This window comes from Mastigoproctus giganteus, chromosome 2 (genome assembly GCF_048544385.1).
Source record: "Mastigoproctus giganteus isolate SK-2022 chromosome 2, ASM4854438v1, whole genome shotgun sequence".
Taxonomy (NCBI): domain Eukaryota; kingdom Metazoa; phylum Arthropoda; class Arachnida; order Uropygi; family Thelyphonidae; genus Mastigoproctus; species Mastigoproctus giganteus.
In genome coordinates, this window is record NC_143576.1 from 124,721,204 (window position 1) to 124,744,630 (window position 23,427).

Below are 23,427 nucleotides of genomic sequence, written 5' to 3' on the forward strand. Positions count from 1 at the left end.
CATTCCCTGACCTTTCTGCATCCTCCGTATTTGGTGGGCATGGGTTCGAACTTCGGTCTAATCAAGAAGCATGTGCTACACACTGCTGCTCCTGCCCACCTGGCTACAGAGGCGCCAGAATGAGCTGAGCACAACTGCCTGATATTGCAGGGAAGTATGACATTCTTGGGGCTTAGAGAGGAACAGGCATTCTGTGTGTTATCAGATACAGTATAAAACACTGATGGATCCAATATCTTTCTATCTCAGAAGATTTAGGAGAAGTCCGGTTGGCCTGCCTCCCTAAATTTCACTCATCCACACCTTCTCAATGGTAAGCCCTGTTATGTCACTTAGGTGGCAATGAACGTGTAGAGTGGTTCTCTTCAAGATGCCTAGTCAGCATGAAGAGGAAAAGACCAAACCCTCCAGCACATGGCAGCACAATGAAACAAATGGCCCTCAGTTCCCAGCGGTTTCAGCCCTCTTACGGCAACGAGAGGATCAGAGTGGAAGCAGAGGGTGCTAAGAATCTCTGGGTACGACCAGGCTGCCATGCACGGAAACTGAACTTGGCCTGTTACAACATAAGATCGCTCATCGGTGAAGACAGGATATTAGAGCTGGAAAAGGAATTAGAAAATGTGAATTGGAATATCATCAGTTTGGCTGAAATAATAAGAAGAAATGAATCACTTATAAGTTTATCAAGTGGAAATCTGCTGTACACCAATGGATATAGTGAAAGGAGCAAAGATAGACTTGCTTTCTGGTCCATAAAGATATAAAAAACATTTTGGAATTCAAAAGTACATCACCAAGGGTGTCAAGACTCAGGTTATAATGATTTATGCACCAACATCGAGCCATGATGATGAAGAGGTTGAAGAAATGCACACCGAAATTGAGTCTTCTAGATGAGCAGAAAACCTTCATTATGAGGGACTTCAATGCTAAAGTTGGAAGAAAAAAAACAGTGCAGAAAGGAGAACTATAGGAAATTTTGGAATTGGTGAAAGAAACGAAAGAGGTGAAAGACTTGTTGAATTTGCAGAATCTCGAGGATTGTCAGTAATGAACACTTTTTTCAAGAAAAGGGTGAACAGAAAGTGGACATGGAGGAGTCCAAATGGATTAACAACTAATGAAATCGACTTCGTCTTCACTAACAGAAGATATATTGTGAATGGTGTTACCATCCTGAATAAGGTAAATGTTGGAAGTGATCACAGAATGGTAAGATGCACACTTGATATAGATGTAAGAAAATAAAGGAAAAAAACTGACTCGAGTAAACAATATGAAGGTCTTTGAGATAACAGAAGAGGAGAAAAAGCAGTATGTACTGGAATTTAAGAACAAGTTTGAGCTTCTGCAGACAGCTCAGGACCAAGATATTGATGAGGAATATTACAACTTTCTGAAAGTGATAAAGACCAAGAAACCTATAGGTAAAAAGAAATCCAAAGAAGAAAAAATTAGTCAAGAAACACTGGTCATGATGAACCAAAGTCAGGATAAACACTGACAAGGAGAAAATTGAGTATACTGAGTTATGCAAAGCCATTAGAAAGAGACTCAAAGAGGACATAAGATTTAACACAAGAAAATTAGAACAAGCATTAAGGGAAAACAAAGGACTTAAATCAGCAGCCATGAGCAGTAAAATAGAAAGACAAATTATACTGAAACTGAAGAATAGTGAGGTGTACTTATAAATAGCAGAGAAAACATAATTCAAATAGCAAAAGACTACTATAGAGAATTATACAAGGAGCGAGGAAATGATGCCAGCAGTGGGGAAGATGGACTGCAAATTAGCAACACACATGACATACCCGATATCCTTCCTGATGATGTAGAACCTGCATTGAAGAAAATGAAGAATCAGAAAGCCCCGGGGGAAGATGAAGTTACTGTAGAGTTGTTAAAATTGGAAGGAAGAGATATGGCACAAAAAGCAAGACTCTTCACAAAATGCATTAGAAAAGGTGTGATGCCTAAGGAGTGGAATAATGCAACTATAGTTTTGCTGCATAAGAAAGGAGAAATTCACAAGGCTCATTACTAACAGATTAGAAAGAATACTTGATGAGAATCAACCGAAAGAGCAAGCTGGCTTTAGGACAGGATTCTCAACTATGGATCACCTTCACGTAATGTCACAGCTAATGGAGAAAGCAAATGAATATAAAATGCCATTATGCCTGGCATTTGTGGATTATGAAAAGCATTTGACTCCATACAGCATACAGCAATGTTTAGGGCACTGGAAAGACAAGGCATATATATCCCATATATTATGATTTTGAAGAAAATATATGAGAACGCTACCTCTTTTATTAGACTAGACAAAGACAGTAGCAAATTTTAAATTGGGAAAGGAGTTCGACAAGGAGACACAATATCTCCGAAGTTGTTTACTGCTGCCCTTGAGGAAGCTTTAAGATCAGACTGGTCACAGAAAGGAGTCAATGTGAATGGAGAGTACCTAAACAATTTACGGTTTGCTGATGACATTGTGGTCATAATCCACGATCCCAAAGAATTAGAGGAAAATCTTAATCAGTTATGCACAGTTAGTAAGGATTTTGGACTAAAGATGAATATGGCTAAAACAAGTAATGATGAACAAGTATGCCATAGAAAGGGATATAATGATTGAAGGAGCAGTAATTGAAAAGGTGGTGTCATATACTTATCAGGGACAAGTCATCAGCATTAATGATAAATGGCTGAAAGTGAAGAGAAAAATAAATTTTGAATGGATAGCATTCAGGAAATATAGTCACATATTGAGGAGCAATATCCCAATTTGTCTGAAATGTAAAATAATGACCCAATGCATCTTACCCACCATGACATGGAAGTGAAACTTGGGCACTCACCAAAAGAATGGAAGAGAAGCCGAGAATGACACAGCGAAGAATGGAACGAATTATATTGGGAATCAGACTGTTAGATAAGAAGAGAAACAATAGATTAGGCAGAAAACTCAAGTAAAGGACATTCTTATCAAAACTAAAGAACTAAAATGGTCTTGGGCAGGACACATAGCTCGAAGACAAGATGACAGATGGACCAAGAAAATAACTGAATGGTACCCAAGAGGAGCTAGAAGAAAACCCGGAAGACAACGACGGAGATGGACAAATGAAATTCATGAGTTTGTGGGTAGTAAATGGATGGCCATTGCACAAAACAGATGGAACTGGAAAGTTGCTGGAGAGATCTTCATCCTGTAGTGGATTGATAATGGCTGATGATGATGACATTCTTTCCCCGCTGAAGAAAGTGTACATCGCAAGAGGCAGAAATGTACGTACAAGGTGGAACAGGTGCAGTTGTGTCCTGAAAAATATCACTGAAATCAATATTCCAAATCTGAACAAGCTCTTTAATCCTGAGTGAAGCAGGTCTATTTTCATTTGGCTTGCTCTCATATAAAAAATCCCACCGAGTATTATAAAGATACTCCCAACTGTGGTGCGATGGAAGACTCTGGATCTTAGCAGCGTATTGTATTAGTAACGTTTTCCTATGAAGATAAAATGGAGGATCATGCGCTTCAATATAAAGACTTTGGATTGGAGAAGTCCTGAAAGCACCCAAAGCAGTCCTCAGAGCACTGCGCTGGATCACATTTAGACATTGTTAAGTAGTGCTTCTGGCAGAGTCACATACGGGACAACCATAATCTAAGAGTGACCAGATTATAGTTTTGTAAAGATGCATTAAAGTATACCGATCAGCTGCCCAAGACATAGATGAGACTGATCGAGGTATGTTTAAATGCTTTAGACATATAGTTCTTAAGAGCGTAATGTAAGCTTGGAAGTTCAGCTTGCTGTCTAATATCAGTCCAAGAAATCTAACAGTAGTGACAAGCGGGATTTGAGTATCATTTATTTGCAAGTCAGGATCAGGATGGAGAACTTGTCGCTTGCAAAAGTTAGTGGCAGTACATTTCTTTTCTGATAGTCAATAACCGTTCTACGAAGTCCAGGATTCTATTTTGTTTATGGCAAGTTCGGGCTGCCATTCGGTGGTATTGATACTTTGAGACTGACAGGAAATGGTAAGGTCGTCTGCATACATATATGTTTCAACAGTTTTTGGGATATCTTCTGTCATGCTGCTAACTCGGAGTGCAAATAGTGTTGGACTAAGTATCGATCCCTGCTGGACTCCTTCCTGAATGTGAGAAGCAGAGAGTATGTTTTTATATCAGACCTGAAAAGAATGCAATTGCAGGAAATTTTGAATTATTTCAGGCAAATGGCCCCTAAGTCCCAGATGGTAAATATCCATAACAATACCACACCGCCAGGTCATGTCAAATGCCTTTTCAAGGTCTAAAGTTGACCATAACTAGATTTTGTTTCCTGACAAAGGCATTGCAGATGTGCGATTCAGTTTGAATCTCACATGTCTAAGGTTGATCTGTTTTTTCGAAAGCCATACTGATGACCTAGCAGCAGATTTTGTGACTTCATGATATAAGTGAGCCTTGTGTGGACCATCCTTTCAAAAATTTTACCAGAGCAACTTGTGAGAGATATGGGCCTATAATTTTGAACCAGGGAAGGATCTTTTGCCTGGTTTTGGTATGGCAATAATGAAAGAATGGCACCAAGAAGAAGGATGGGCATTTTCACAGAAGATCCAATTGTAGAAGATCAACAAGGTATGCAGGTCCTTTTCAGGTAAATGCTTCAGCATTATGTAATGAATACCATCCGGGCCTGCCGCACTATTGGTTGATTATTTAATGATTCTTTGAGTTCTGTTAATGTAAAGGGTTGGTTGAACGGGAAGGAGCGGAGCATGAAGAAATTGATTTTATGCCATTCTGTACCTGTTTTAATGTTTTGGAAAGAGGATGCATAGGAAGCAGAGATTAAGGAAAACGATTCTGCTAATGCATTAGCAGCTTCTTCAGGGTAATTAAGTCTTTCCCTTTCCAATGAAGTATTGAAGAGGGCTGCCGAACAAATTTGCCATTTAGAGCCGGTATCCTTCTCCGGATGAGCCATATGTCAGTGTCTCTTGTTATGGTTGAGACGAAGGCAATCCATGAGTCACATTTTGCTTCACATCTAATTTGTGTTGCTTTTGCTTTAAGTCTCTTATAAGCAATTAACTTAATGGTGGTAGGATACATGCGGAAATTATTCCAAGCACGATTTTTCTCCTGTTTGGCACTAAAGCACTTTGTATTCCACCAGTGATTTCAGTGGGTGTGATATGTCTTGGATTTTGCAATGGAAGCATTAGCCGCAGTCAGAATCTGGTTGGTTATGTAAGTGGTTACATCATCAATTGGTTTCTGTTGAACATAAATCTATCTAAAAGGATTTTGGAAGAATAGCCATCCCAATTTGCTTTATTAAACTTCCAATTGGATCTTTGATCAGGATTTTGAGTTACCACTGTTTATATTGAGCAAATAATTGGAAAGTGATTGCTATTAAAGGGATCAGATAACCGACCACGTCATAATTAGAAAGATGGATGGTGAACAAATTGGCAAGTCAGCAGGAGAAATAGATCCTGTAGGTAGGTGAATATAGGTAGGACATCCTGAGTTGAGTAAATTAAGATCGTTGTTATTTATAAATTCCTCAATCAATTTTCCTTTTCTGTCCATTGTAGTGGACCCCACAATGGATGGTGCCCATTAAAGTCACTGAAAAGACAAATTGGAGTTGGGAGTTGAGTAATGAGGTTTTCAAGTTCTGATTATGGAAGTGGTAGAGATGGCAAAATATAAATGGAAATAAGGGTAGCTGAAATACCCATTGCAATGCGAGCAGCCACAGCTTCTAGACTGGTTCTTAATTGGACTGGTCTGGATGGTACGTTAGAATTAACAAGAATGGCTACTCCTCAACGTGCTGAAGACTCTGAGTTCCTATCTTGTCTGCATATCGTATAATTTGAGAATTTTGGCAAAATTTTGGGTGACAAGAATGTCTCCTGGAGGCATACGCTTATGGGATTGAATTGAGCTAATAAATTCCTTAAGTGATCAGAATGACTGCTTAGTCCTCAGCAGTTCCATTGTATGATGTTATGCATTATTTAGGTTTGGCTGAGGATTGCTTTGTGTGTGCTGGGCATTTTTTCCATTCTTTTTTTTGAGAAGGCGGGGCAGTCAGTAGCCACAGTGTCATCCGCATGAAGCTCTAATATAGGTTCCTCATGATCAGAGTGTACATCTATTTCCATACTGTTGGTTGGTGATTCAATTTTCTTACTGCCTTTGGTAATTTCTGATTTTTTACTGTCATGATGTGGTTAGAGTATCAGTTGGGATACTAATTGGAGTGTTAGTTGCTTCACTGGTTTTAGTTTTAGGAGAATCTTTTGTGGAGGCTGATAAGGTTGCTTTAACCCAGTTCACCAGAGAGAGAGAGAGAGAGAGAGAGGTTCAATGGTATTGATACATCACTTTGAATCTCATTTGAAAGATCGCTTCAAGTGCGGGATGCATAAGACAGACTACACATGGTCAACAAAATTTGTCTGGATGCTTCAGGATATGTCACTTTATGTTCAATTTTGTACTTTTGAATTTTCGTTCCAGTTTTTCACATATCACATGATTTAGAAAAGCAGGATGGCTTCCTTTGCAGTTGGGACAAACCGGAGTTGCAGCTGAGCAATCTGCTTGTGTATGATCCTTCAATCCACATATAGGACAGATTGTGTCACCTCTGCATGCCTGCTGGGAGTGGCCATATTTCTGGCATTTAAACAACAAAAAGGATTCGGAATGTATGGCCGAATTCGGCAGTTTAAATAGCCAGGTTTTACTGTGGATGGCAAATTAGGAGTGCTGAAAGTTAAAATGATGGAACGAGATTTCCATCTTTTTTCAATCATTATGCACCTATCACTGATTACTCAGTTCCTGAAATAATTCATCCCCAGACACTACAAGTAGATCTCACTCTGTAATCACTCCTGTCGATGAATTTAAGGTATTGTGGGGAGTAACAGATACTGGCAGCCCACCAAATGTAGTTGTCATTAAATAGCCACTCAATGTTTGGAGGAGGCTGTTTCTACTAGGAGGTCTCTGGATTGTAGTTGCTTCACCATTTTTGGTGATCCAGCGATAGATTCCAAATATTTGTGTATCATAAATGGTGATAACTTTCCCACAGGCTGAGTGGACAGAGAGAGTATCACCAAAAGGTTCGGTAGGTTAGGACACTCTGCTTCTCTTCGAAGCCTTTTAGGCTGGTTGGGGTCATTTTCATTAGATATGTCTGTCCTTCAGCTTGATCGCTCTAAAGGGGAAAAATTATTTAAGTCCATCATCGCTCCTTTTAGCCCTGAGAGAGTGACTTTCTTCTCCCAGGTTAACGGCCCCGCCATGTGGAGGCAGGAGCAGTGCCACCAGTGACCAAGCGGTTATAAAAGTTGGAGTTTGTTAGTAATGAATATATATATATATACACTAAATAAAGAAAGGTAGATTTACTTCAATACTTTAAGTAAAGAACTACTTGAAGTGAACAAAAGAGAAAAAGTCTCTAGAAAAGAACCGAAATTTATTGCTAGGAAAGAGCACTCTATATAAAGCAGAGAAAATCGCTTGGCACTCGGGACCAAACAGTACTTAACTAAACAATCTTACTGTTATAAATTTTCCAATTACTTCATGCTACAGTTAAAATTATTTTATTATATATAGTTCTGAATATACTATATTTATTTTCAACCACAGCCAATTCTTCAAATGATATCATTTGAACTTGTAATAAAAGTCCGTGATCACTTTGTGTGATAATCAAACAAAATCATTTTGTTTGATGATCAAAACTAGAACAACCATCAATATAAACATCTGGTCCACTTTTAATAACACTTGTAGAGTTTTTAACACTTTTAATACATTTGTAGAGCAGTCTTCTATATGGAACAGTGACAAAAGATTTATTGAAATCTAAACATCTGATATCAAAATCATTTTTTGCCTCCAGTTTCTGTCATGTCATAACAGGTGTTAATTAGACTGGTCAGACAAGATCTCCCCATAACAAATCCATGTTATGATTTCCGTATAAATTGCTTTCCTGTCAAAATGATCCTGCATTACTGCTTTGACCACTCATCCATTATTTTTTGTGGAATAGTCAAGCTTACAGGCCTATAATTACTTGCTTCGCCCTTTGATCCCCCTTTGTAAACAGGGGGGTAAACAGGGGAGAGGGAGAGGGGGAGAGAGAGAGAGAGAGAGAGAGAGAGAGAGACTGGCACATCATCAATCTGTAAGAATGCTCATGAATCCAAGGATGCTCTCATAATTATGGCCAAGGTTTTGCTTACCTCTTTTGTTGCTTCTTTTAATATAATTTGATAGATTTCATCGGCCCCCATGGTACCTTATTTTCATTTGGCTTCTAACCATAAATTGGTATTCCCTTAGCTGAAAACTTCTTCACATGTGAAGGTAGTAGTAAAATATTTTCAATCAGTCAACAAACTGAACTCAATAGGTATACCATTCATATCTAGCAGGTCATCCTCTTCCTTCTAAGTTAATATAAGCAAAGAATTCTTGGTTACTTCTCTTTGCAGTCTTAGCTAAAGACTTCTCACAATCTGCCTCAGCTTGCCAAACCACCTTTGTCATTTTATCGCAGATTAGTTTATATCTACCATACGCTTCTGTATCATCTGTTAATTTATAGGCATCCATGCATTTTTTTTTTCTCTTCCACGAGTCTCATCAGTTCATCTGACATCCATTTAGGTCTAATATTTGAACAGGATTTCTTAGTTGGTAAAAAACAGCTAGTAGCTTCTACAATTACTTCTCTGAATGTTTCCCATTTAGAATTTGTTGTTGGTAACATTGTCAGCTGGTCCCACTGCACAGAATTTAAAAACTGCCTAAGAGTGTAGTCACCTTTCCGAAAGTAAGAGCTCTTTCCTTTACTCTTGATGGTACATTGAGAGTAAAGGAAATCTCACATAAATACCATGCCATCACCAGATTGTGATCCAACATACCTAGAAGACAACCAACATCAACTGTATACTTTGAAGAGTATTTTGTGATGAAAAGATCAAGATTGTTAGGTGCATGGCTAAGATTTCTAGCAGATAACTGAACAAGTTGTAAGGTCATTAGTAAGAGCATCTCTGACAGCTGCGTCCATAAATTAGAAAACTGAAGTCAACTAAAGTGTGAAAATTAAAACTGCAATAAAAATTACATCATATTTATCGGCAGTGTTAGGAAACTTAGACTGCAGGAAGCTGAGTTTCAAAATGAGTTTTTAATGCAAAGATACTTCATGTTTTTTACTATTAATTTTAAAACAGAACTCTGAATTAGAGAGCGTACACACTTTTTTTCACAGGCTCAAGTTGGACAAGCAGCCATATGCAGGGACTTGCCTAGAGTGGGCTCTTCCACAGCCCAAGCAAGGCCCCCACATGCATGCACACACACACAAACAAACAAACATTTGAATGTGCACAATTGCTAATCAATTTCTCTCCTCATGATTAATCAACAATTGACATTGACATCTTTATGACCATTCAGGTTTATAAAAACCTGCAGTGATGTTGTGTGTGTTACTCAATTGAAAAATTGAGTAACACACACAACATCACTCAATTTTTCAATCTCAAGTGACTTATAATGCAAGAGGCTGGCAAATGGTGATCACAATGCAGTGAAATAAAAATACACCTACATATAAAAACAACCCAATCATTTTGCCAAAAAGGAACATCAAAGTTTTGCAGGTACAGAAAATTTGTTTGTATATTAATAATAAATATTATGCAAAACATTGACAACTTAGCACTACCATTGACAGCTATGTATGGGGATAATTCATAGGTTACTTTTATTGGCCAAAGTGTCACCTAATGGAATCTCATGGCACCTATTTTGCAGGCCAACTATGACATTGTGGTCTCATATTTCCATTTGTATTATTAAAACTGTATTAAAATTTTGTTTATAAAATATTTACAGCCATGTAATCCACTGTTAGAAATCTCATTAACTTCCTGATTTAGTTTTTAAGTTTAATTCAAATCAAAGTTATGTACCTACATAATATATTTTTATAATAAAAAATTTATAATAATTTTAAAAACAGCATATTTTATTTAAGATTGAAATACACTTGTAAAAAATTGCAGTAGTCATTCTGAAGACTTAATTTAAAAGTAAATTAACTCTTCAGAGTGACAAAGTAGCTGATATGGTGGAAAAGGTTGCCAGCCCCTCTTATAAGGTGTCTGTTTAGTCTTGTCTTCCCTTTTACTAGTACTGGTAAATTAATTATAACTGATTATAACTTTCCTTTTTTTATCACATCTCTCATCATGCCATTCACTTTGTTATGCAAGTGTCCTGCTATAGATATACTGTATTATAGATAACAGGCTTAGAACATTTATTAGATCACTTTTTAAAAATTTACTAAAAAATTTTTTTTGCATTTCTTTCTCTCTCTCTCTCTCTCTCTCTCATCTTGTAAGTTAAACCATCACTGGGTTGCCAAATGCTGCACTGATGAGGTGACAACAAGCACCAAAATACTGTCTGGAGGAAGGGGTGGCACCACATCACTAATATTACACGTCTTTTTTTTTAAAGAGAAGTAATACTTAAGCAGTGCAATGTAGGACAACTCACTGTGATAGCCTCACAATTTGAGAGTTCAATGCCTTTCATAAAACTTGCTGCCTTTTTTTAGTCTGTGCTATAAAACATGGATATAAGTCCAACTATAGCTATTTCATATGTAAATAAATAAATATATATATATATATATCTTTATTATTATTATTATTTTATTATTATTATATTATTATTTTACTAATACATGTGTATATATATATATATATATATATATATATCATACCTCTGCATTCCAACCGGGATCAATGGCACTAAGTTTTTCTATGTACTGCTTCATAGCTTCTTCTTTAGGCATATCTCCTAGATTTTTCCATGATACCCTTAAAACATTGCAAACAATCTTTTAAATGATGGGGAAGGGAATCGCATAAATTTTTTTTTTTTTTTTTTTTTTAGGAGCATTAGCAACTAAGGCCATATTGCTCCGGGATATGCGATGGTCATTCCCTGACCTTTCCGCATCCTCCATATTTGGTGGTCTAATCAAGAAGCGTGTGCTACGCACTGCTGCTCCTTCCCACCTGGCTACAGAGGCGCCTACACACATAAAATTTACGTAAATGCTTATCTACATTATATTTTATCTTGGTTATATGAAGCAAAGTATTCAGTATAAGAGAGAAATTATTATTATTTATTATTATTATTTTTTTTTTTTAGCCATATGGTGCAAGGAAGCCTGAAGCTTTTGCTGCACAAGCCAAAAAAAAAAAAATATTTGTGATTATAATTTTCTGGCCTTAATTTGAAATAAGGGCCAGCAAATTGTAATGAAATTGAGCTCAAACTGTAACTGTTACAAGCTGCAGAGAAAGCCATAATTCAAGTTCAGGAACAGTGGATGCACAAAAATTGTCCTTGAGCAACAGTGTATGCTACAATAATAAAAACAAGTTTTGTAATGAATATAGTGTTACATTTCAGACAAGTTTGGTTTTATTTCTTAAATTAACTGAATTTTTAATTTTTATGTGATTAATTGAATTATCTTCCTGCCAATTAATTACTAAATGATTAACTAATAACATATAAACATAGCTAAATAAAATAACTAATAACATAAAGCACTGCTAGCAACTTTTGACTTATCAATTAACTGTTAACATGAGAGGAAAATGGAGAAGTTTTGGCCAAAACAAGCAAAAAAAAAAAAAAAAAAGAGCTTTTTTTTTTTGCAAGAAGCAGAATTTATTTGCAAAAAACAGGATGAAGCAGATTTTTTTTTAGAAAAAGCAGGTATTTTTTTTAAAGTTGACATTGCATTAGAAATTAAATTTGCCTCACAATATACACATTTTATATTAAAATACAGCTGTAGGATGCTTTCAAACATTAGCTAATTCAGGATTTTTCTGTCTGCAGATTTCTTTTTGGATTGTCTGTTAGACAGCAACTGATTATGATTACTTCAAGAAAGATACCACTGCAGACGTTTCCCTCTCCGAAGTCAAAGTTTTGTTTATAACAATGGCACTGCTTTTCAGACTTGGATGTCAAGAGCATTTCCAAAGCTTCACCAGAGAGAGGAGGTCTGAAATTGTTTTTTTATTTTTGATTGCCTGAATATTCTCTCAAAATCAGCACTGATCTGAGGAATTGTTAAAATGTCAATCATGATTTGGAATAATTTATTAAATTTCAAGTTTCTTTGTGTCCTTATCAGCTTCCAACAAAGAACAATACACAGCAGTTCTTTCATAAAATTGACAGCACTAATGTGCAAAATATCTATTTATGTTCAATGACATTTAGAAGTACTAAAATCTTCTTTTTTTAAAAACAAAAATTAATTCATTTTAATTTGTTTCAATAATATTGTTCATCAAACAGCACTAGACGGTGAAATAATCGTATAGTTGTCTATACAATTAGATTTAAGGTAAAGTTAAATAATATTTAACAGTGTTTCCAAAAACTCAGTTGACAATTTGTTATCTGTGAATCTTGTTTGGAGGCAACAGATTTTTGGCTACCACAAGGAAACATACTTTGATCTTAGGAATTTGTGATAGAAAGTTAGATGGCCACCAACTGAGTCTACAATTTACCAAATTTATTTATTAAATCATATTGCTTCTACTATGAGAGTAATAAATATTTGAAATTGTACCAGTTCACTGGATCATATCAATAAACAAATCACCTTGATGGCACAACATTGGTAGAACTGCAACATGTTTTTTTTTTAATCGCATATATAAAACATCTAAAGTAATGCTACTGATCATCCATCAACATGTTTTAATTGTAGTAATAGTAATAATGGCAAAAGATGCAAGAAAGCAAGCTTTTACAATATCAGTCAAAAAAAAAAAAACCTACACAGTTCACTCATCCATACCCTCCAAAGAATTTGTCTAGTTCTCCATTGGATTTATTCAACCCATCCAACTACACATATGGAAATCTGTTCCAATGATCAATCACCCACTGGCTGAAGGAAAACTTCCAACATCTATCCTGCAACCATCCTTACTCAACTTCAATTTACGTCCCCTCAAGTGTGTAGTCTCAGCAAGTGGAAAAATGTCATTAACATTCAGCCTACTCAATCCATTCAAGGCTTTACACACCTCAATCAGATCTCCCCACAGGTACCTAGTCTCAAGATGCTGCAATTTGTAGAACTGAAGTCTTTCTATTTAAGAGCACCATTCTGTTCCCTACACCAATCTGGTTGCCCTTCTCTGCACCTGTTCCAGCAGATCTACATGCTTCCTAAAGTGAGGCCTCCAGACTTATATACAATACTCAAGATGCGGCCTAACCACGAGTAGGGGCTCACATCTGGTGAGTATGGGCTTGGCACACCCAAGGTCCTCAGCTGGATATCATCATTCTTCTCTCTCTCTCTCTCTCTCTCTCTCTCTCTGAGTAATTCAAATTTTTTTTTTTTTTTGGCTGGTGCAGCATAAGCCTCAGGCTTCCTTGCACCATATGGCTAATAATAATGATAATAATCACCTCACCTCACCTCCTTATCCCTATAGATATCACCGAAGTTTCTACATATCACCGAAAACCCCATGAGCTATCCTAACCCATGTCTGCACTGTTCAGAGAATTTTACGTCTGATACACAATTACCCCCAGGTCTTTTTCATTTTCCACTACCCTGAGTGTAGTACCACACAACTGACGTTACTCTGGGGTTACTGCTACCCATGTGCAGTACCTTGCATTTGTCAATATTAAACTTCAACTGTCATTCCTCAGCCCATTGATCTAATTTGCCTAGTTCTTGTTGCAGCAGCTCACTCTAATGACTGTTGCTAACCGCCCTGCCAACCTTTGTATCATCTGCAAACTTAGACATTAAGCCTGATATACCTTTATCAGTATCAATTATAAATATTGAAACAACAATGGACCCAGCACTTGAACACTGAGGAACTCCACAAAGAGCAGTGCCCACTGATAACCACTCCCTGTCTTCTTCCACTTAACTATATCCCTTTATCCATAGCAGTAACTTGAACTTAATGCCACATTACTCAAGTTTGTACAGCAGTCTTTTATGTACAACAGTATAAAAATCATTCCTGCAATTCAAGTATATAATGCCTTATTTCTTGCATCCAATTCCTTGGCCACTGCATCATAGTAATTTATCTGATTGGTTAGATGACCGCCCCTTGGCAAATACATGCCATGATTGCAGTATAATTGCATGTCTGGTCCAAATGTTCATGCATTAACTTCTTTAACCAAATATGATATCATTGTTTTTCTTGGAACAGATGTCTGTTCCAAGAAAAACAATGATAAAAAACAATGATAAAAATGAAAAACAAAGCTAACAAGTCTGTAATTACTCATGTCACCTTTTGATCCTCCTTTATGAAGTGGCTAAGGGTTTGCTTACCTCCGCTGCTGCCTCCCTTAATAATATAATTGGATAGATTCCATCTGCCCCAGGTGCCTTTTTGGTGTTCATCCTCAACAATTTCTCCTCCACTTTCTTTTCAGTTATCACAAAGTCATTTAGCACCTTGTTAGAGTTTGATAAACTTCTGGCATCCCAAAAGTGTTAGGTGGGTTGTAAAACTGCTAGCTTGGGGGGGATGCACAGACTAATAGATTAAAACAGCTGAAGTGAAAGCGATTTTTGCACTGATTCTACTGAAATGAGCAGCAGCCTGGAAAGCAAGATGCTGGGGATTTCAAGAACTGCTGGGAGTTATCATTGAACAAGTGAATACATGGGCTGTTTTCGTGTAACTAAGATTAAGAACTTGAATTTTTTCAAATCATCAATAACAACTTTGCCATTGTGGGCAATAGTGAATCTTGGGGATTCACATACAAACTGAGTAGGAACAAAATTGTAAGTCCTGAGATTTACAATACTGTAGACCAGTGGTTTCCAACTGGTGTGCCACAACTCTTTTCAAGTATGCTGAGAGATTAGAAACAATTCCATTGAGTTCAATGGTAATCACTATTTCGGTGTGCCATTAATATTCATCTTTTAAAGTGTGACTTGAGTGACCAAAGATTGGGAACCACTGCTGTAGACAGTAACACTGCCAGTACGGTTGATTGTGGACAGGCTGTTGGCAAAGACAAACAAATAAAAGCAATATCTCAATATTAAGAATATTCAAAACAGCCTGTCCACAGGCAATTGTGGACAGGCTGTTGTTCCCTGAGGATTATCCTCTCCAGGACTCCACCGAACAAGCTTTAATATGGTGTGGCAACTGTGAACGTTTGGGATTGGAGGATGTGGATCTCTTTATTTTATTAGAATTGTATGTGGTGATTTCGAAACTAAATGTGAACAAACGTCCCGGATTACATCTCTTCGAGAATATTGCAATTAAGAAATTTCATTCTTGTTACCCACAGCTTCTCCTAAATTTATACAATAAATGTTTGCTAGCGGGAGTTTTTCCAAGGCCTTGGAAAATTGCCTTGCTACAGATTTTGCATAAGCCTGGTAAAATTAGATCCGATCCAAAGGCTTATTGACCTATTTTCTTATTATGTAATCTGGAGAAGCTTTTCGAAAGGCTACTGGTCCCTAGAATTAGACACAAATTAACAGACCCTAAATACTATGCCACTATGACCTATTTCCTTATTAAGTAATCTGGGGAAACTTTTTGAAAGGCTACTGGCCCCTAGAATTAGACACATATTAACAAATAGTAATATGACTTCAACATCACAATATGGCTTCAAAAAAGGCCTCTCTGCAGAGGATACAATTAAAGCTTTTGTTAACCAGTCAGGCTACAACAGTAGAATATGAAATGGCTATTTTTGTTGACTTTGAGGGTGCTTTTGACTCACTATGGTGGAGGACATCCTCAGGTCCCTTCATCTTGCAAATTGCAACAGGTCCTTAGGTTATATTTCAAAGACAAACAAATAAAAGCAATATCTCAACATTAAGAATATTCAAAATTTGTTTCCAGAGGATGCCTGCAGGGTTTTGTGCTGGGGCCTTTCCTCTGGAACTCCATCCTCAACCAGTGGATGATTAAGGATACTCCAGATTGTTCCAAACTTGCATATACAGATGACTTGGTAATTTGTATTCCAGGACAACCAAGGTGAGTTTTGGAGTAGAACAGCAGAGTTGTTATTGAGGATTTGCAAAAATAGTCCAGTATTAATAAGTTAAGGATTTCTGACACTAAAACAAAACTCATGATTTTTAACTACAAACTTTACTATCACTGATCTCCTATTTTAAAAATTAATAAAGTTCAAATCCCCTACGTGGATCAGAATAAATATTTAGGGGATGTAATTGATGATAAATTCTCTTTCCTTCCTCATGTGAAAAACTTAATGAACCAATCAAACATTTCACAGCTAATGTTATATGACTGACTAGAGCAGAATGGGGTCTGGAACCCAGGTCTTCGGAACTATATTATAAAGCAATATTCTTGACCATAGTTTCTTACACTGCAGGGGTGTGGTTTACACATGTGACTCATTCTAAAGTTAAGGCTAAATTGTTATCTTTGAAAATATCTATGATTTTGGCCACCTATAAATGCTGTAGAACCACATAAACAAATGCATTTCAGATCATCTCAGGTTTGCATTCAGGGGATTATACATTGTATACAGTGGATATGGTATATAATCTTAAAAAAGGTCTGTCTACTATATTATTAAATATTGAGAGTAACCCAATTGTAGACCTCAAGCAAGAAAAACAAACCTTTGGACACAATTTATGTCCATTTGGCAGGAAAGGTGGTTGAGTAGTGAAACGGGAAAGACAACTAGATACTTCATTAGAGATGTACTCTTCGCACATACTAAGAAGGTAAAGCCTGATTATACCCTTCCACAACCACTTCCTTTATCTATTAACTGGTCACAGATCTCTTAAAGACAAACTCTACAAACAAGGTCTTGAGACCTCTCCCCTGTGTTTTTGTAGAGATAGGGACTGGAGGCACGTTTTGTTATCCTATCCTGCATATCAGGAAGAAAGAATGGAATTTGTTCATCGCTGTTCCAAGAGTTAGTGAGAACAATGTTAGTGTACTTCTTCAAGACTCCAATAATTTTATGGCTCTACAGCAAATCTTGGACTTCTCAAGAACAGACTTGTTCTTATAGCACGCACATTGTGATTTTTCTGATTAACATAATTAAGTGTTGTGTGTTGAAATGGAATTTGTTAATGATGTAAATGCATTGCTGAACTATGGATGCTAGTGCATTGCTAACTTTGGAATAGACTGAAATCTTGAACAGTAGCCTGAGAGAATACAGAAAGGACAAGGTCAAGGTGTGTTTGTTTTAATTGTGGTCTCCAGGGTTTCCCCTATATACCAACACAGAAAGGACAAAAAATTATTCAAATTATTATATTAGGGCCACCCGTAATCTCTTATATATACCCATATATGTATTATGGCTGTAAATTGCATGTGTTCTCTGGTCGATTTGCCTATTTTGCTGGATGAAAAAAATCCCAGTTTCTGGGGAAAAAACCCTTGCTACCTACGCCTGAGACCGACTAGCTCAACCACGGAGTGAAAAAAGGCCACTAAAGTTCCTCGGGTCATCGACGGGATTCAAACCCGAGCCTTTTCCACCCAGTGTGGGGAGGACGGTGACGATACCACTGTGCTACTCGTGCAGACTACAGAAAGGACATTCCACTTTTCCATTTATTTGTACACACAATTATTACATATATATACAATACTTACAAGAAGATATATATATACCATTTTATATACATTAACATTGTAGTTACACATATATAAGATGCTATATTATATTTCACCTGTCATTGCGTAAGTGTATCCCAGAATCAAGGGTGGCTCTTAGGCAAAATTCCATCTCCACCCAGTTCATTTGTTTTGGTGTAGAACCTCTACAAAGCTGGCCTAAAAACATGTGAAGTATTATACCACTGCCAATGCAAGGCAGCTGCTGCCCAGTGCCATTCTCTAAGCCCAGATTTATATTATCTGTTTGTGCTGAATGCACAAGTCCCACACCCACCGGATGCAGTGCAATACCAGTGGGTGAGACAAGATAGGAAGGAAGGAGGGGGGATTATGCCGTTAGTTCGGAAACACATAAAATCTAAGGCAGTGCATCTAGTTGATATGGGTGGCCAGTGCAATGTTCAGTCATTTCTGGTGTGACATCAGCACTGGGAAAGCAAAAATGAAGGTAGCAGTGTATTATAGGCCTAATGACTGATGAGTACAACAAACAACTTTGCAGAAAAATAGAGAGGCTCAGTAAATCAGAATGACTTATAACGAGAAATTTTAACTTTCAGATTTTTAATTAACTGGAACTTGTGTGGGTTAGTCACTTGCACACTAGCAAGACATTGGTTGATTTATTGGATAACTGTTTTCTACAGAAGCATGTTCGAAAGGCAACCAGATGGAGTATAATACTCTTGATCTGATTATCAGCAGTGATTATCATGCATTAAAAATCTGCGGATAAAGGAACCACTAGGTGGAAATGATCACAGGGGTGGATGGGATCTATCCAATTATATTGTGGGAGGCAGCAAAGGAAGTAAACCCTTAGGCATAATTATGAGAGCATACTTGGATTAAACGGAGGTCCCCAAAGACTAGAGATGTGGAAATGTATCCCCAATTCACAAAGGGTGACATGAGTAACTACAGACCACCTGTTAGTTTAAATTCTGTTCCTGAGAAAGTAATGGAGTCACTGGGTTAAAGAACCAATGGAAGATCATCTAGACAAGACTACAGTTAGTCCAGACAGTATAGTGTTGTTAAGGGGAAATCTTGCCTGGCCAATCTGATTTGATACTAGGATGTGGTCACTGAGGAACTGATGCAAATAATAATTTTGATATCATATACTTGGATTTCAGGAAAGCTTCTGATACTGTTGCACATAAAAGGCTGCTGTACAAATTGGAGTAGTATAGCATTAAGGTCAAGTCGCTGCTATAGATAAAGGGATGGTTGAGTGGGAGAAGACAGAGTGGTAATCAATGGACCATTAGTGGAGGACTAATGTTATTAATGGAGTTCCCCAGGATTCGGTGTTGGGACCACTGTTGTTTTCAATATTTATCAATGATATTGATGAAGGTATATCAGGCTAAATGTCCATCTTTGCAAATAATACCCCAACCCTCTTAAGGTTGGCAGAGTTGTTAATGACAGTATGAGGTTGCAACAAGATCTAGAAAAGTTGGGTTGATGGGCTGAAAGGTGTCAACTTAAGTTTTACATTGAAAAGTGCAAAGTACTGCATATATGTAGCAGTAACCCCAGAGTAATGTACCAAATTGTGCAGTACTACACTCAGGGTAGTGGAGAATGAAAAAGACCTGGGGTAATTGTACACTCAGATATGTAGTTTTCAGAGCAGTGCAGACAGGCTGCCAGAGTTGCTTATGAGGTCTTGTCAATGATATACAGGAACTTTGCTAGCAAGGATAAGGAGGTGATTATCACTTTGCATAAAGCAATTGTCAGACCACATATTCAGTACTGCACAGGTCTGGAGGCCTCATTTTAGGAGGGATGTAGAGCTGCTGGAATGGGTACAGAGAAGGGCAACGAGATTGGTGAGGGGGACAAAGGGGTGCTTTTATCAAGAAAGGCTTAAGTGCTACAAATTATAGCATCTAGACACCCATGTGGTGATCTGATTGAGATGTATAAGCCTTTGAATGGTTTGAGAAGATACAATGGTGATGGAACTTTTCCTCTTGCTCAGTTTCAGCACTTGAGGAGGCATAAATTCAAAATCACGAAAGACAGCTGCAGAATATATGTGAGGAAATATGCCTTTAGGCGATTATTGCAGGAACAAACTTCCATTTTTCATTATAGTCAATAGCTTCATTTAATACATTCAAGGAAGAACTGGGAAAAATTTTGGAGCCAATGGATAGGTGAAATGGGATTTTTTTTTTTTTTTTTTTTGGCTGATGGTATATAAGCTTGTTTTCTTGCATCATATGCCACTAACATTAATGCTAAAAAATAATTCATCACGTGTGAATGTAGATACAAAATACCTATTCAATTTGTTTGCAACCTAGCAGGGTCATCAGGAGTTAAGCCACATACAGGGTGGCCAAAACAAAAAAAAAATGTATACACACTTTGATTCTTAATAACTTCTATGTTTATTTTCATAAATTCAATTTTATAATTTTATAATGAAGAAAAAATGTGAGGAAAAAAAATATGCATTAACAGAAGTGTTGAAATTGTCCTCCATTCTCATCTAGGCATTGTTGACATCTCTGTGAAACTGATGTGCATACATCACCTAAGATATCTCTTGATATTGCTGCACACTCTGCTTCAATAGCATGCTATAATTCAGCAATTGTTGCTGATTTTGTGGCATAAAATTTATCTTTGAGGTATCCCCATAAATAAAAATCCAATGGCATAATGTCTGAAGAACGCAGAGGGAACTCAAGACAGTCTCTTCAAACTTATTGGCAAACAGAGTGTCCTCTGCAGTTTTTCTTAAAAATCTACACGCAAAATTCAATCCTACAATCGGGATCATCTTCGTTCAGGATTGCACTAATCTTGGAAATGTAGCTTTTCCATTTTGTACGCTTTAAAATGTTATGCATACTGGATTTCAGGATTGCCGTTTCACGAGCAGCTTGTTGGACAGATTTCCTTGGTGTTTTTCGGAAAAGTTCCAGCACCTCTTGTGATCTCGTGGATGTGAGAGGTCTTCCTGATCATTGCCTGTGTACATTTTGCAAAGTGCCATCCACTTTTACAGGTCAATGTTGAAAAAAGCCACGAGTTAGGGTTGAATTTAAAAGTGCCTGCAATTCTGCCCAGACACGATAGGACAGAGTATATGATGAGAGCCTTGTTGATCAATTCGGCCTTGGAGACATTGTGCAAAGCTCAAGAGGTAGAATTTTTCTCAGCCTGGTCTATGCTTGTTAACAGGAGAGACTGCTTCTACAGGTATAGAATACACTTAAATAAAAAGTGTGCAAAAATATTTGCTGATGCAATTGAGGCAGTGTTAGGTGAATTGGAAAACTGATAGCTTGGGGGATACACGGACTAATAGATTAACAGTAGCTGCTGCCAGAGGTAAAAGTGTTTCTTGGACTGCTTCTATTGAAATGAGCAGCAGCCTGGAAAACAAAGTGCAGGGGATTCCAGAGACTGCTGGGAGTCATTGGAACAAGTAAATATACGGGTTGTGTTAGGGTAGCTAAGAATAGAAACAGGTGCCTGTATATTTGTGTGTACACCAATGCTAGGAGATTAGTAATTAAATCTGATGAATTTGAGGTGTTGGTCAAAACCTCAAAGGCAGATTTTGTTGGGATAACAGACGTGGTGTCACACAGATATAAGGAATGCAGTACTGGAATTTGGGGAGTACAATGTGTACAGGAAGGATAGACAGGATAGGAAAGGAGGAGGGGTTATGCTATTCGTTAAGAAACACAAATTTCAAGGAAGTACAGCCAGTCGACATATCTGGACAGTGCAGTGTCGAGTCAGTTTGGTGTGATATAAGCACTGGGAGAGCAAAATTGAGAGTAGGAGTGTGTTATAGGCCTAATGACGCTGATAAGTATAATAAACAACTGTACAGAGAAATAGAGTGGGCCAGTAAATCAGAGTGTCTTATAATGGGGGATTTTAATTTCCCAGATACTAATTGAAATTTGTGGATTGGGCACTCACACACTAGCAAGGCGTTTTTGGATTTATTGGATGATTGCTTTCTACAGCAACACGTTCGGGAGGCAACTAGAGGGAGTACTGTTAGCCTGTTCAAGAGAACAATGTTGCTTATCGTAATTGGCTTATTTCTAATTCTTCATTTTCATTTTCTGCCTACACCAAAGTTCGCAAAAATTGCAAAGCAGTTATTAATCAGTCCAAACTAGAGTTTGAACAGGCTAAGAGTAGATAACTTGCTTCTTGCCCTAATGGTAGCCGAGCATCTGGTCTCTTGCCAAAGCTATTGGCCGCAACTTTTGCCCATCTCTGCTCTCACCTCTGTCCAAACCAGATGGTTCTGTTGTAACTTCAGCCAAGGATAAAGCTGACCTGCAAGCATCCCATTTTTTTTCCAACTCATCTATTAATGATCTTGGAAAAACACCTCCCACCATTGCCAACACACTCCATTCAATGCCTCCTGTGGTCTTCCGTCAAAAGGATGTCACAAGGATTTTGACGAATCTTGATGCTAAGAAAGCTCCAGGTCCCGATGGTATTTCTCCACTTGTTTTCAAAACCTGTGCTCCTGAACTTACTCCTATTCTTTTCCGCCTTTTTTCACTTTCTTATTCCAAAGGTGTTTTTCCTTCTGCTTGAAAATTTGTTCATATCTAGCCAGTTCCTAAAAAGGGTGACAAATCCCTCCCTTCCAATTATCGTCCAATTGCAATTACTTCTACTTTTTCTAAAGTAATGGAGAAATCAATTAACCGCCAACTCTTAAACTACCTAGAAACCTTCCGTCTGATCAACGATCGCCAGTATGGATTCCATCAGTGTCGATCCACTGGTGATATTCTGGCTTGTGTTACCCATTTATGGACTAATTCAATGGAAAGGTTCGGTGAAACACAAGTAGTTGCTCTTGACATCTCAAAGGCTTTCGATCGTGCTTGGCATAAAGGTCTTCTGAACAAGCTTCCATCTTATGGTTTACCAACTGTTTTTTTTTTTTTATTGTTTATCCAGTTTTCTCTCTGATCGCTCACTAAGGGTGATGGCAGATGGTTCTCTGTCTTCTAACTTCTCAACTAATGCCGGTTTCCCCAAAGTTCAGTTCTTTCCCCCACTCTTTTCCTCTTGTATATTAATGACTTTCTTCCTTTGACTGGAAATCCTACCCATAGTTTTGCCGATGATAGCATATTGCATTCAACTTTCCATTTTGAGAAACCTTGCCCTGCTCAATCAGCTTCAACTTCTCAAGAATCTGCTACCAATTCCTTAAAGGCCGATCTTCATGTAATTCTCCACTGGGGCAAATACAACTTAGTTGATTTCAACCCTTCTAAAACTCAGTCTTGTCTTATATCTTGCAAAAAGGATTCTTCTGCTCCTGTGCTTATCTTTAGTGACACTCTGATTTCTAGGCAAAATGATATATCTCTTTTGGGTATTTCCCTGACTTCTAATCTCTTGGCACAAGCACATTACAAATATTGCTTCCTCTGCATCTAAAAAACTTGGTTTTCTCTTTCGCTCTCGGCGTTACTTTTCTTCCAAACAGCTGCTCATTCTGTATAAATTGCAAATCCGCCCTAC

The 23,427-nt window shown here is 37.5% G+C and overlaps 1 protein-coding gene across 1 annotated transcript in view; it reads right to left on the reverse strand.

The window, feature by feature from the left end:
- The window catches only part of LOC150089546 (acyl-CoA-binding domain-containing protein 6-like), a 231,478-nt gene that overhangs the window by 116,542 nt on the left and 91,509 nt on the right, over window positions 1–23,427 (reverse strand). The window contains exon 3 of the mRNA XM_090368663.1: window positions 10,887–10,983. Within this exon, the coding sequence (XP_090224789.1) occupies window positions 10,887–10,983 (97 nt within the window). The remainder of the gene's footprint in view (window positions 1–10,886; window positions 10,984–23,427) is intronic.